The sequence below is a fragment of the Anomaloglossus baeobatrachus genome, chromosome 6 (assembly GCF_048569485.1).
Source record: "Anomaloglossus baeobatrachus isolate aAnoBae1 chromosome 6, aAnoBae1.hap1, whole genome shotgun sequence".
NCBI lineage: Eukaryota > Metazoa > Chordata > Amphibia > Anura > Aromobatidae > Anomaloglossus > Anomaloglossus baeobatrachus.
The window spans coordinates 227,554,116-227,570,128 of record NC_134358.1 but is presented as its reverse complement, the minus strand read 5'-3'; the positions used below and the strand labels follow the sequence as shown (position 1 = coordinate 227,570,128).

The 16,013-nt window shown below is 41.7% G+C and overlaps 1 protein-coding gene across 1 annotated transcript in view; it reads left to right on the top strand.

Moving 5' to 3' along the window:
• CAP2 (cyclase associated actin cytoskeleton regulatory protein 2) overlaps window positions 1-16,013 on the top strand; it is a 225,896-nt gene that overhangs the window by 196,321 nt on the left and 13,562 nt on the right. Inside the window, exon 7 of the mRNA XM_075314722.1 lies at window positions 5,765-5,867. Within this exon, the coding sequence (XP_075170837.1) occupies window positions 5,765-5,867 (103 nt within the window). The remainder of the gene's footprint in view (window positions 1-5,764; window positions 5,868-16,013) is intronic.

Sequence of the window (16,013 nt, the reverse complement as noted above, 5' to 3'; positions counted from 1 at the left end):
GGCCAAACCAACAGTGCACCGAGCACTTGTGCTTAGTTTCAACAGTCAATTTGTGCTCTCAGACTCCCATTAAATGGAAGTTGTCGCCAATTAAATGGAAGTTGTTACCAACACAGACCTCTGTATTTTATGGCATTTAGCTGATTTATGAAACACCTAATATCCGTTACAAAAGATCTAGAGACTATCCTGACCAAGTAAAATCTTACGTCTTTCATAGTGTATTTCTAGCTGCTTAATATCATAGCATATGATGTAAAATTATGATCTCTGAAGATCAGTCCTTTTAGGCCTAAACCACACAGCATGAAAATCGGGGTGAGTGGAGGGCGAAAAAAAATCGCATTCCACTCGGACCAATATTAGCCTATGTGTCAGCACCCATGAGCGATTATTTTCTCAGCCCTAATCGGACCGAGAAAACAATCACAGCATGCTGCGACTGTAATGCATTCCTTTTTTCTCTCGCACTCATTCAAGTCTATGGGGCGAGAGAAAAATCGCACTGCACTCGCGGTACACCGGTGTACCGCGAGTGCAGGGCGAGAATGGCAGTAGCCGGCTATGGAGAAGAGAGGGAGATAAATTCCTCCCTCCCCTCCTCAGCGCCGGCCCTCCCCTCCACAGCACCGGCCCGCCCCTCCTCAGAGCCGGCCCGCCCCCTGCAGCTGAGGTCCACTCGCACGATCGGACCTGTCGAAGAGACACTCGCATGACACTCGGCTCTGCTGTACTGCCAGCGTGAGCCGAATGTCATGCGAGGGGATCACAGTAATCCCCGTGTGGCCCCAGCCTAATACTTCCAATTAGAGAATTAAGGGTCCAAGTCCCCTTTGGCTTTTCTTCTGCACAGCAGGGCTCGCTTCCTGCACATCCCTGCAAAGTGGGTGGACAGAGCATTGCTAAGAATCAGTGGGAAGTATTAGCTGTCGGACTGCAATCAATAAAAATATTAATGGCAAATGTTAAGGGTTACATTTCTCCTTATGGAGATCATATGCCTGAATGGTCTCTCATTCAGCCTCATTCAGCCAAATCAGACCACTTGTTTTACACTGATGAGGGGAAACACCCTGAAACATGTGTCTGCTAATAGAGGGTCTGGGTTGGCTTTTATCCTAAGCCATGTGGCAAGGTTTGTTAAAGGGTCAATACTGACTTTTAGAATTGCATCTTAAGCATAGGTCACACGTAGCGACGCAGCAGCGATCACGACAACGATCTGACCTTATCAGGATCACTGCTGCGTCATTACATGGTCGCTGGTGAGCTGTCAAACAGGCAGATCTCACCAGCGACCAGTGACCAGCCCCCAGCCAGCAGCGACATGGAAGCGATGCTGCGCTTGGTAACTAAGGTAAATATCGGGTAACCAAGCAAAGTGCTTCGCTTGGTTACCCGATATTTACCTTGGTTACCAGCACACACCGCTTAGCGCTGGCTCCCTGCACTCGTAGCCAGAGTACACATTGGGTTAATAAGCAAACCGCTTTGCTTATAGTTACCCGATGTGTACCTTGGCTACGTGTGCCGGGAGCAGGGAGCCGGCTTCAGGAAGCTGCGGACACTGGTAATGAAGGTAAATATCGGGCAACCAAGCCTTTGCTTGGTTACCCGATATTTACATTGGTTACCAGCGTCCGCAGAAGCCGGCTCCCTGCTCCCTGCACATTCAGTTCGTTGCTCTCTCGCTGTCACACACAGCGATCTGTGCTTATCAGCGGGAGAGCAACAACTAAAAAATGGTCCAGGACATTCAGCAACAACCGGCGACCTCACAGCAGAGGCCAGGTCGTTGCTGGATGTCACACACAGCGACATCGCTAGCAAGGTCGCTATTGCGTCACAGAAAATGGTGACTTAGACGTCGTCGCTGTCGTTGTGTGTGACATGACCATTAGAATTGGTGGCACTATCGTTCAAGTTCTCTTCTTCTCTGAAGAGGCAATTTGCATATGGCATCTCCTCCTTGCGGCAGTAGTAGTGAAGCTTATCTACCATGACATGACATTGTTTTTAAAGACAATAACTGCATGAAGTACAGAAACGTCAAATACAAATGTATAAATGTAAGTAAATCATGGCCATCATTACAGTCTATACTAGGGTTGCCACCCAGTTTTCCCAGTCTCCAGAATGACAGATCTTTCTAATCATACAGTAAAAACCCACCTTCTAGGATCAATTCACAACAAATATGCTGAAACCAAATTTGCTTTGTATTGTGAAACGCATTTTTACAATAAACTAAACAAAGTTTTAGTAAGTGGGTTGTTATGGCTGTCGCAAGTTACCCGTAATTAAGATTTACTCTTTGTATATAATTGAAGCCTTGATGTTCAGCCAACAGTGTCACCAGCCAGTGAAAGAAGCTTGAGATGGCAATCACAGTAGCTTGTTAGTTGGATCTAGGCAACAGCAATATAGAAACATTGTGATGGCAGTATATCACTCCACTGGTAATGTTGTTAGATAAGCTTGGAAGAAATAATACTTTAGGCTCAAGAAACAAGCATGGGGTATTTCAGTACAAGCTAAAATTGTCTGCCACTAAATTAGATTTCTATTCAGATAGTTTGTTTCGGAGACCACACACTTTGGAAAACTCGAAAATTGAAAGTTTTTTTTCTATTTTTTTACAAAATACTTTTTGCTTTACATAAGCAAATAATTTTAATTTTATTTTGAAATAACTTTCTGAATGAGAATTGAACTGTGTGCAGTCTTGATTGTAAAAAAATATAAAATATAAAATAAATGCTATTTTCTTACAGAGACAGCGGCAACTTGTCTATGGGTTGTGTCTGGCATGAACACACACAACCTGTAGACAGTTGTGGGGCTGTTTATTGAAGAAAGCAGCCATGTTTTGTAATGTATAACTCTTTTAAACAGATAACGAACTATTTCTTTATTTTAATACTGTGTTTCCCCAAAAATAAGACAGGGTCTTATATTATTTTTGCTTCGAAAAGATGGGCTGGGGCTTATTTTTAGGGATTGTCTATTATTTTGTATTGACGTCAGTGATTGGGTCACCCATTAATGGAAAATGAATATTCACTGCCTTCCCTTACCCACCCCTCTCCACCGACATCAGTGATTGGAACATGTGTTAATGGAAATTAATATTCACCTACTTCCCCTGCCCATAATCCCACCCATCCCTCTTTGCTGGCATGAGTGACTGGAACATGTGTTAATTGAAAATGAATATTCACCCCCTTCCCCTGCCCATATTCCCACCCACCCCTCTGTGCTGGCATCAGTGATTGGAATGTGTGTTAATTGAAAATGAATATTCACCCACCTCCCCTGCTGATATTCCAGCCCACCCCTCTGTGCCGCCATCAGACTGCTGTATTTCTGCCGGAGGATCACATCACAATGCTTAGATTAGCTGCCAGATCTTCTGGCCTGAGCATGTTAACGTGAATTTCTATTTAGGCGTTATGCTCAGGTGATGCGAACCGCCGGCCAGTCCAAGGCTTGTGATGTGATCCTCGGGCAGTAATATGGTAGTCTGACTGAATAATTGATTGTGACTCAGAGGGGTAGGCGGGAATATGTGCAAGGAAGGGGGTGAATAGTCATTTGTAATTAAGACATGTTCCCACACTGATGATGGCACAGAGGGGTGTGCAGAATTACGGGATGGGGAAGGAGGTGAATATTAAATTGCCATTAACACACGTTCCAATCACTGATGGCATCATACAACGGTCAGTGATATTATGGGCAGGGGATGGGGGGGAATATTAATTTTTCATTAACACAAATTTCAATCACTGACACTGTGCAGGAAGGTGGGATGAGGAGAGGTGAATATTCATTTACCATTAACTAGCTGGCATGTGACTATAAACTTTCAGGGCTCACAGCAACACAACAGGCAACGCACACCAATAAAAGTTACATATCCTGAAAGGGCTGCTCAAGTCTTATTTCAGGATAGCATTATAGCATGATCCGCAATTAGATCCTATTTTTGGTGTAGGACTTATAGAATAAGCATACTCCAAAAAGGCCAAAAAAATCCATGATATGCAAATCAGGCTTAAGGGCTTTGGGAGTGTTAAGTCAGTTTTGGGGGAAAGGGGAACATTCTGACAAATTACATTTAAAGGAAATCTTAATCAACTTTATACCCGTCCACCAGAATACATGCCGTATAAGACTTGAACATACAAGAAAATGAATACCTTTATGAACCCCATACTGAGAAGCCTCATTGGGGGCTTATTAATGCACAGAGAGTACATCAGTCTACTTCATTATTCCCCACTCTGCCCAACACTCCACCCTTGATTGACAACTCCATTCCCCTTCTATGTTAAATATTTAGCTGAGGGAGAGCCGAGCTACCAACCAAGAAGGGGGAGCTGAGCAAAGAGTGGTGAAGAAGACTAATGCACTAACCGTGCATTTGTGCACCCCCAATACACTTCCAGCATCTGATGGGCCCTGGTGCACAATTTAGACCTATCTTCCACTCCCTTCTCCACCCCCCCATATGTTGATCAGATGCATTTGGCTCTTGTAGCGCTCTGATCCTATAACAACATGAGTATTGTGCCCCTCCCTCTTTACTATATAGTAATGCTGACAATCCTGCACTAATCTATATGTCTCCCATCCTGGGCCCCTTCCTGGTAAATATGTCCCCATCCTAGTATATACAGTATGTCCCCATTCTGAGCCCCTTCATGGTATACATGTCCCCCATCCTGGTATATATGTCCCCCACTCTGGATCCCTTCCTGGTAAATATGACCCCCATCCTTGTATATATATCCCCATCCTGGGCCCCTTCCTGGTAAATGTTTCCCCCATTCTGGTATATGTTTTCCACTTCCTGGTATGTATGTCCCCCATCCTGGTTACCTTGATGGTATACATGTTCCTCCTCCTGGTATATATGTCCCCCATCCTGGACCTCTTCCTGCTAAATATGTACCCCATCCTGGTTTATGTGAAACTCATCCTGGTATATATCTACCCCATCCTGAGCCCCTTGATAGTAAATATGTCCCCCATCCTGGTAAATATGTTCCTCAACCTGGTATATATGTCACCCATCTTTGTATATATGTCTCCCATTCTGGGCCCTTTCTTATATATATGTGCCCCATCCTGGGCCCCCTCCTGGTAAATGTAATCCCCGCTCTGCCTCTAATGCATATATATAAAGAAAAGAAAATTCTACTCACCTTCCTTGGCTCCCACGTCATGCGGCATCCTCTTCTGTAGCCAACATGCTGGCATCTAACATCGACGTGCCTGCTATGGTGATACATGACATCAATGCCATGTGCCCCCAGTCCCAGACATGCTTACTTCAGCTGCTGACCTCTGCTTGGCTTGCAGCGTGTATTGCAGTGCAGGGACCTGACAGTTCCTACGCAGCAATGCATTTCAGCTGGTAGGTAGCAGAAATAGGTACTAAGGTCAGTGGGCCCCATCCACCCCCGGACCTGGTCGTGACCTCTGCGACCACGATTGTTACGTTCCTGCTAATCAGGCATCAGGCACTGCTTTGGAACTTTATAGATATGCATTAATTTGTATTTTTAAGTCCTACAAGGCCATATATTCTTTGGAGAAACTAAAATGGAGCAAAACAGAGCTAAAGATTGATGTGGCTAGATGAATATGCTGTATCATGCGCTAAGCTAGTTCTTATAGTGACCCTTAACTCATGTTGGTGATGTATCATGTTGATTTAGAGAGTTAATATAAACTATTGGCTTTTCTTGTACCATAGTGATGTACGTCATGTTGACTGGGTAAAGTCATACCTGAGCATTTGGACTGATCTTCAAGCATACATTAAGGAGTATCATACTACAGGAACTTCATGGAGCAGTGTAAGTAATTATCAAGCATTTCATATTCTTATATTCTAATACCTGTTTTAGCAGTTTCAGCCGGTGAGAATAGAAGAAATACACAAGAATGTGATTTCTAACAATTTCCATAGTGTCTGTATATTTTATACCCTTCATGAATTTAGGCATACAGTATATAAATGCATGTGTTTTTATTGTTGCATAATAAGTAAAGGACACTCCATTTGTCCGTCTAGCTTAGTCACACCTTTCTATAGTTCTTTGTTACAGTGTTCTGCCTGGAGCTACCAAACACTGTGAGATTTGGCACAAGACATTAATGCCTTTCTTACTCTAATAGTCTACTGTACTATTCCAAAAACATACCGTACTTTAAAAAATAATTATTAATATTTGAGCCTGTGGTTGGCTCTACAGTGGAATGTATTAGAAGCATCCAACAAAGGTATGTTGATGGGGTTTGTTACATTGTGAATGGTAGTAGGTTACTGGTGTATTGTGAGAGATTAGTTTCGTAACTTAGGGTCCACTGGGGTAGGTAGGATACCTTCTATTTTTGGGGGTCGGTTACATTTTTATCAATTAAAGGGAACCTGTCAGGTGCAATATGAACCTAGAACCTCAAGCAATTCTGGTTGCATATTGCTAATCCCTGCCTAACCATCCCTGTATACAATAGCAAAGATAAAGGGATCTTTAGAAAAAGTATTTCTAAAGATCTTTTATAATATGCTAATGACGCCAGCGACTAGTTGCATGGGCGTTACTTTCCCTGGCTAGTTGGCCCCATTAGCAGGTTAGCACGCCCCTTTGGGCATGCTAACATGCTAATGATAAGCAGCGTCAAAGGCATGGTCCCTCTCACTGCTCTCTGGTGCCACCGTGTCGGACGCTGGATTTTGGCTCAGTGCGCATGATCAGAAGTCCTCGACTTTCAGTTAGGCGTACTATGAAGCTGGGTGTACGCGTCCCGGTTTCAAACTGGTGTTGTACGCATGGCCAGAAGTCTGGGGACGTTCGGCGCAGTGAGCCAAAAACCTACGGAGGCAGCAGAGGTGAGAGCAACTATGCTTCTGACGCTGCACATTCATTAGCATGTTAGCACACCTACAGGGGAAATAATGCTCTTGCGACTAGTCCCTACACTCATTAGCATATTATAGAGGATCTTTAGATTTTCTTTGTTGATTTTCTTTGTTGTCCTATACGAGGAGGACCAATTCAGGTCCACAGCCATAATTTATATGGTAAATTTATCAGGAATAAGGGGGTGCACCTGTCAAGCAAAACCAACCATATTAATCACAAGAAAAGCGCTTGACCAAAGGCACTCACTCCAAATTTAAAGTAATATAATACGATTCTTTATTTATGTATCAAAAAGTTTAAAACCACACATACAAAATACAACTCAGTGCAGACATATTAAAAAACACCAAGGACAATGGTAATGAAACCCAATCCAAAAAATCCTCTCCAAGAAATATATATTGTACCAGAATCACCATAGATAGTTCAAAATGCAAGACAATACAGCTAAAGAGTCAGAGAAATAACCATCTTATGAATAGGTATATACTGAGACAGACATTCTATCTTTCAAGCAGCATTATGACCAAATGCTCAGAACAGCAGCTGCAATGCCTCATGGGCAAAGAGTTCCTATCATAGTGATTCCCTATCTAAAAATGGAAGTGGAGAACCTGGCCCAACGCGTGTCGCTATGTTAGCTTCATCAGGGACAGTGGGTATCACTTTCTTTGTTGTCCTGACGAAGGAGGGTGCGACCTCAGAAACGCGTTGACCTGACCTGTACATGAATAAAGAAAATAATTAATCAACATCGCTTCTGGGTGATAGTGTGGCTTAAAAACACGATTCTTCTCTCATCTTTAATACTTTCAATAGGTGGCACTAGAGTATCAGTCACCCACATTGTACATTATCCAGACACTGGCACAATAAGCATCAAAACAGGAGAGAACAAGCCAAGGTCTTCCACTTCTAGGGGGAGTTTTCATTTATTTTACTAGTCTTCAGTATCACAATATTAAATATCACAATGTTTGTATGTCATGACAGACAGTATAACACTCATGAATTACAGTTTTGTACTGTTTATACATGTCAGCCAGTAAAATAAGGAGAAAGAAACCTTCCTTGGTTAGCCGACCATTACTGACCTCCTGAAAACACTAACAGCTGTACAGCGCAACTGTTCCTTTTATTTTATTAGCACCTGCCAAAAAAGTAAAAGACTTCCTTTTGTGATGTTCTTGAATTGTGGTTTGCTTCACTACTAAGTGAGGAGATGAAAAAACCCAACAGCTGTGCCGCATCCAAACGAGAAGGGCTTAGGAAAACTTCAGCACTGGTCATTTTGGCTATTGTCACACTAGCAAAAGACAACTGAACAACTGGTGGTTCTTAATAGCATTAAACACGTGTCGTCTAAAGGCATGTGTTAAGGAAATAGTCAGTAGCATGCCTTAGTGGTAGCAGCATAGAGGGGTTTTGTGAATGTATTAATGGAACAAAAAGCTATACAAAATCAAGGGCTTAGCTAGTATTGGCACGTGCGCCATGTGATACCTTACACGCTTATAGCTCAGTACATGACGGGGTCAAGGGAAGAGCTTCCATTACAAAAAAGGCTGTAGGTTAAAAAGAACAACTGTTCCTAGGCCTATATAGTCAGCCTAGTATTGTATATGCCCCTTTTTGCCACTAGAATAGCTCTGACCCACTGACCCATGGAGTTCACACGACCTGTGAAGGATGAGTTGTGGTATCTGACACTAGGATGTCAGATCCTTTAAGCTGTGTAAGGTGCAAAATGGGAACCTCCATGAATTGGGCTTCCGTGGAAGGTGGAGAGACCTCCATGAATTGGGCTTCCATGGAAGATGGGGCCTCCATAGAAGCCATTTGGATACTTTGAACTCTTTTTTTGTGTTTCCTTACCATTTCTGAACACATTATTGCTCTGTGACAGTCACATTATTTTTCTGTATGAGGCCTCTACCACTACGCAATACCATTGCCATAAAGAGATGTACTGGGTGTTCAGCGATGTTTAGGTAGTAGTATATGTTGTAGTGACAGCCACCTGAATGCCAGAATCAAAGGTTTTCCAGCATAGCACTTCACAAATAAAAACACTACCACTACTGACTTTCCTTCTTCCCACAATGCTCTCTGGTGGCAACATTCCCCTGTGTAAGTAATCTAAACTCATTGGGTCATTTATCTGATGCAAAAGAAAACGTAATTTACAGTATAAGAACAGGCCACTTTCTTCAATTACTCCATTGTCCACTTCTGAGACCCCTGCGCCCATTGTAGGTGCTTCTGGTGTTGAACAGATGTTAAAATAGCCACTCTCCCTTTCTCCTAGATGCACAGTGTATTCTTCTATCTCTTTACATTTCTAGCATAAAAGGGGGCTTTACACGCTACGACATCGCTAATGCGAACTCGTTGGGGTCACGAAATTGGTGACGCACATCCGGCCGCATTAGCGATGCCGTTGCGTGTGACACCTATGAGCGATTGTGCATCATTGCAAAAACGTGCAAAATCGCTCATCGGTAACATGGGGGTCCATTCTCAAAAATCGTTACTGCAGCAGTAACGAGGTTGTTCCTCGTTCCTGCGGCAGCACACATCGCTCCGTGTGACACCGCAGGAACGAGGAACCTCTCCTTACCTGCCTCCCGGCCGCTATGCGGAAGGCAGAAGGTGGGCGGGATGTTACGTCCCGCTCATCTCCGCCCCTCCGCTTCTATTGGGCGGAGGTTCAGTGACGCAGCTGTGACGTCGCTGTGACGCTGAACGAACCGCCCCCTTAGAAAGGAGGCGGTTCGCCGGTCACAACGACGTCGCCGGGCAGGTAAGTAGTGTGACGGGTCTGGGAGATGTTGTGCGGCACGGGCAGCGATTTGCCCGTGTCGCACAACAGATGGGGGCGGGTACCCACGCTAGCGATATCGGTACCGATATCGCAGCGTGTAAAGCGGCCTTAACTTGTACTATTAATGGGAAGACTCCACAAATTTGCCCTTGTCAAAGTGACTAAGATCCTAATCTTAGATTTGCTCATTTTTCCGGGACATCAATGCTAAGAACTTACAGCTCATTTACTGCCTAATATATTCTACCTCCTGGAAAAAGACATTGTCTCAAAATAATCAAGAATATTAACTTCACCTGATTTCAAAGTTATGGTCTGATCTTTATATGAATTTAAGCCCCACTCCAGCGTTTTGGATTTTTTTCAGCCCTGGAGTGGTGCTTTTAATTTAAGGTCCCTGTCTCTACTCATATATTAACCCGCAATGCCATCTTGTGCCCGGAATGTCTGACTGGTCGAAAATCAGATGTTACGTCACAAGCTCTCAATGCAAGTCTATGAAGAACGAGGCTCTCATAGACTTACATTGAAGAGTGACCTCCGGTTCGCACCATGAAACACTGAAACAACCCAAAGATTAAAAACTGTCTGAGACTGATGGGATTGATAGAAAGTGAAAACAGCAGCAAGTGAGTATATACCGTAAGTAGGGTTAGGGATCTTGGACTGAAAGCACCACTACAGCGGTGAAAAAAAAACAAATTCTCGAGTGGTGCTTTAAGATCATAGTTATAATGGTCATTCTAAGATTTATGGGTGCACAGGATGGGGCTCACAAATGATCTGTACACTGAAGATTTGTTTTACCTGATCTAAATGCCGCTGTTCTTCTGAATCTGGCATGGTTATTATTTGTCACTGCACTTCTTCATTCCTGAGATGTGGACCCTGTTCCCGGTACAGAAATTTCATCTTGCTAGTGGGGAAAGTTTAAGGATATATTGCTAGAGTCCTGTAAAAAACTTATACCCTCTGGTAATAAAACGTCCCGGAATAAAAAGAAACCACTATGGATAAATAAGACTGTACAAAGTATAATTAAACAAAAACAAAGGGCGTTTAAAATCTTGAAGGCTGAGAATACAGAAATAGTATTGCAGGAGTATAAAGATATCAATAGGCAATGCAAAAAAGAAATCAAACAAGCAAAACTAGCTACTGAAACAAAAATCGCCAATGACATTAAAATAAATCCCAAAATCTTTTATAAATACATTAATGTCAAAAGGAAAACAAAGGATAGTATTGGCCCCTTAAAATATAATAACAAGTTAGTTATAGAGGACAAACAAAAGACTGAGATATTAAATAGGCATTTCTCATCTGTGTTCACCAAGGAACTGACTGTACCAGGCATCATTCAACAAGTGAAAAATCAAAGTTCACCACCCGATATAATTAATTTAACACAAGAAGAAGTACGCCTACGTCTGAGTAAATTAAACATTGACAAATCCCCAGGGCCAGATGGCATTCATCCACGAATATTGAGGGAATTGAGCTCCGTAATTGACAGACCGCTGTATCTCATATTTTTAGACTCGCTTGTAACAGGGTTGGTGCCTCAGGATTGGAGGATTGCTGATGTGGTACCGATATTTAAGAAAGGTAAGAGGGTAAATCCAGGCAACTACCGTCCAGTAAGCCTGACATCAGTAGTATGCAAAGTTTTTGAGGGCATTTTAAGGGATGACATGCAAAAATATGTTGCAGAAAATAATATAATAACTGACAGACAGCATGGTTTCATGAAAGATAAGTCGTGTCTAACCAACCTGTTGGCGTTCTATGAGGGGGTAAGTGCAAACCTGGATATTGGTAATGCAGCTGATGTGATTTATTTGGACTTTGCAAAGGCATTTGATACTGTACCACATAATAGGCTTATACTAAAGCTCCAGAAGCAAGGACTGGGGGAAACTATATGCAACTGGGTAAGGAATTGGCTAAAAGATAGGAAACAAAGAGTAGTCATAAATGGAACATTCTCTAAATGGGCCATAGTCAGCAGTGGGGTGCCGCAGGGATCTATGCTAGGACCAATTCTTTTTACTCTCTTTATTAATGACCTTGTGGATGGGATTGATAGTAAAGTGTCAATCTTTGCTGATGACACCAAACTATGTAGGATATTAAAAACTGACCTTGATAGTACAATATTACAAAAAGATCTGGACAAGATGTCAGAATGGGCAGATACTTGGCAAATGAGATTTAATGTTGATAAATGTAAAGTAATGCACCTAGGACGGAGTAATTCTATAACTGCGTATACATTAAATGGAAGTAAACTCGGGACTACAGAACAGGAGAAGGACTTGGGTATTCTCATTACAAATAAGCTGAGCAGCAGTACTCAATGTCAAGCAGCAGCTGCAAAAGCAAACAAGATTTTAGGGTGTATAAAAAGAGAGATTAGATCCCGCGATCCAAACGTATTATTACCCCTCTATAAATCACTTGTAAGGCCACATCTGGAATATGGGATCCAGTTTTGGACTCCACATTTTAAAAAGGACATTCAGCAGTTAGAGTCAGTTCAAAGGTAGGCAACTAGACTACTACAAGGAATGGAAGGCCTCCCATATGATGGCAGATTGAAAAAGTTAGATATGTTTAGCTTAGAAAAAAGACGTCTCAGAGGAGATCTCATTTATATGTATAAATATATGTGTGGTCAATATAAAGGACTGGCACATGAGTTATTTCTTCCGAAGACAATACTAAGGACCAGGGGGCACTCACTGCGAGTGGAAGAAAAGCGATTCCGACAGCTAAATAGGAAAGGGTTCTTTACAGTTAGAGCAGTCAGACTGTGGAATACCCTACCACAAGAGGTAGTAATGGCAGATACTATAACAGCTTTCAAAAAAGGGCTGGATGATTTCCTCAGTACACAAAACATTGTTGGTTATAAATGACTTAGTGACCAAATGTAGAACTGGTGGAGGAAGGTTGAACTAGATGGACCTAGGTCTTTTTTCAACCTTAGTAACTATGTAACAATGTAGTCAAGGGGCATATCCTCAAGAAGACACCCACAGTGCAGAGTTGAGGATAACGCCGGATTCAGAAGAGCAGCAGTATTTACACCATGTGAAATGAATTATATGTGTATGGCAAGTGACAGGTTCCCTTTAAGAGCCTCTAAAGAAGCTTGGTATGAAGCATAGTGCTATTTTTGTTGCAGTCTGTTGATGTTTGTTTGTGCCAGATCTAATAGTGAAAACAATTTCAAGCCAAGGAAAATGACACATGTATCGGGGATCATCTAACGCCAAGTATATTAAAGTTATGACTGATGCCATCTATAATAGTGCTGGTGCCAAGCAAAATTCTGCTTTGTCTGTATCACATGTGCCGGTAGGTGATGAGTACGTCTGATACAAAGTATTCTAGTTCTGGCCAAGAAGCTACTGCAAGGTAATCGGGAAATCGAAAAATAATCTTATTTTTACAGTCACTGATGGATCTTTTGTTAAATGCAAAATGCATAATAAAAATGTATTCTATAAATGGGATAAATAAAATGAAAGAGAAATGTACAGGCCATGTGAAGAAAGAAACTGACATCTCAAAAGTAGCATTAGAAAGCCTCAACTCAGTAAAAAACGAGGCGGCATCCGCGCAGGGTGGAACCAGAGACCTCTTTTTTAATGACTATAGCAGAAGTGCATAGACATCAGCTGCTGCGTTTTGTAATTTCTATACATGAGTGCTGCTGGCAGACAGGTGGCTGTAAGAGCGAGCACACTATAACAAGCATCTACATTTACAGAAAAAGTACCTTAACAAAAGATCAGTGTTTGGGTGACTATCCACCTGTTCTCCTCAGATGACATGCGATCCGTGGTGGCTTTACCATGTGCTCTACAAACCAAACATACAAAGTATAAGGGTAATATAAAAGAAACTGTAAAGAAGCATCATATACAAGAAACAGAAGAAAAGCACATCATTTCTACAGTGTGTCCACCCATATCCTGTCCACCGCCATTAACTTGAGAACGGCAGCAGCTATAGGCATAGAAGTGGAAAAAACCTAAATGAGACCCAGAATGTACAAAATAGGGCTCTTAATCAAAAGCTAGTAGAAACCTATAATGTAGAATGAGTATAAGGAGCCAAATAATCCATACAGTAAAATAGAAATCTTATTATAAACGAAAATTTAAAAAGAAGAGGACACTGACAAAGTCCAAGGTTGTCAAAACAAGATATGTTCCAATTACAGATATTGCACAAATATTATCCAAGCACACAGAAAAATTCAAAGAGATGTTAAGTATGGAGTATAGAAAAATACATATATATATATATATCTCTCACTAGAAGGATTGGGTGAATATTCAAGAAAAAAAATGCATGGGGATGCTGGAAGAAAGGTATGCAAGCAAAATGCTGCTGAACATACACCAATGTAAAGAATGAACCCTCCTTATAACAGATTAAATAAGTAATGCCAAAAAGGCAACTGAAGGGATTACCCCAAGAGAGACCAATAATGTCAATATTAATATGAAAATTTCCACAGGGATTTTAAGAAATCACATCTTTATGGTCCTGGGAGGAATATTAAGTATGGGATAGCTGTGGTGACGCGTTTCGTACACCTCGCCGCCCTCCGCCCATGTCATGACGCGTCTGACGTGGGCGGATCACGGTGACGTCAGACGCCGAACCCGGCGATCACGGAAGTGGAGTGGGATGAGGGAGCGCTACCTTCATCATGGCAACCAGTGAGTATACACATAAATACTCATGGTATACACCATTTCTGCACCCCCTGGAAGAAGCTAGACGCGAAGCACGCGTAGGGGTACTTCTTTAGGCTCCTTGGTTGTCCCCTTACCCGAACATACGTCCTTCCACAGGTATTATCCTGGTTGATCTTCCCCCCATAGCTGGTTTTCACCTTGCTTTGCCACAACACCATTTTGGTGTTACCCTCTGTAAATCTATCATCTTTCTGTTGATATTTACTCCTTACTCCTGAAGTTATTTTTGCAGCTGGTCTGCTGGCTCAAAAACGCCAATTCGGTGTGTGTAAATGTATGGACTGACTAAAACTCCTTTGTGGCAGCAAGGACTTTATATATTAACCCTTTGACCGCTATTTCTCACATTTGATTGGGAACTATTTTGATCTATTTTTGTGTGCTTTCATTCTAGCTATCCCATACTTAATATTCCTCCCAGGACCATAAAGATGTGATTTCTTAAAATCCCTGTGGAAATTTTCATATTAATATTGACATTATTGGTCTCTCTTGGGGTAATCCCTTCAGTTGCCTTTTTGGCATTACTTATTTAATCTGTTATAAGGAGGGTTCATTCCTTACATTGGTGTATATTCAGCAGCTTTTTGCTTGTATACCTTTCTTCCAGCATCCCCATGCGTTTTTTTTCTTGAATATTCACCCGTTCCTTCTAGTGATATATATATATATGTATTTTTCTATACTCCATACTTACCATCTCTTTGAATTTTTCTGTGTGCTTGGATAATATTTGTGCAATATCTGTAATTGGAACATATCTTGTTTTGACAACCTTGGACTTTGTCAGTGTCCTCTTCTTTTTAAATTTTCGTTTTTAATAATATTTGCAATAAAGATTTCTATTTTACTGTATGAATTATTTGGCTCCTTATACTCATTCTACATTATAGGTTTCTCTCGGAATAGAAGTGGTGTTTAGGTATAGTAAAGTAGCCATGCGCTACACAATGAACCCACCTATAGCGCCACCTGGTGGAAAACAATGGTGTTAGCATTTTTATCTCGAAAACGGAATTCGTATTGAATTGATGATGCCCTACAACTTTGTAATTCACTTTTTTTCTTGATCTCGTTCCGTTTCTGAGATAAAAATGCTAACTCCATTGTTTTCCACCAGGTGGCGCTATAGGTGGTTTCATTGTGTAGCGCATGGCTACTTTACTATACCTAGACACCACTTCTATTCCTATAGCTGCCGCCGTTCTCAAGTTAATGGCAATGGACAGGATATGGGTGGAAATAAGACAAGAAAGCGGAATGCACAGCTATACAATAATATCAAAATAGTAATTTTATGAGGGTGCTGGCCCAAAAAAAGACATGATAGTAAGAAGGAGAAAAAGTATGGAACAAGAAAGCACTCAGCTCACAGAGAATATATAAAAATACAAATTTTATTGATTAACACTAGAACTACTGAGGTAGTCATTTTGACTACTTTGCACCACGTATTTCTATATAGGTGTCACG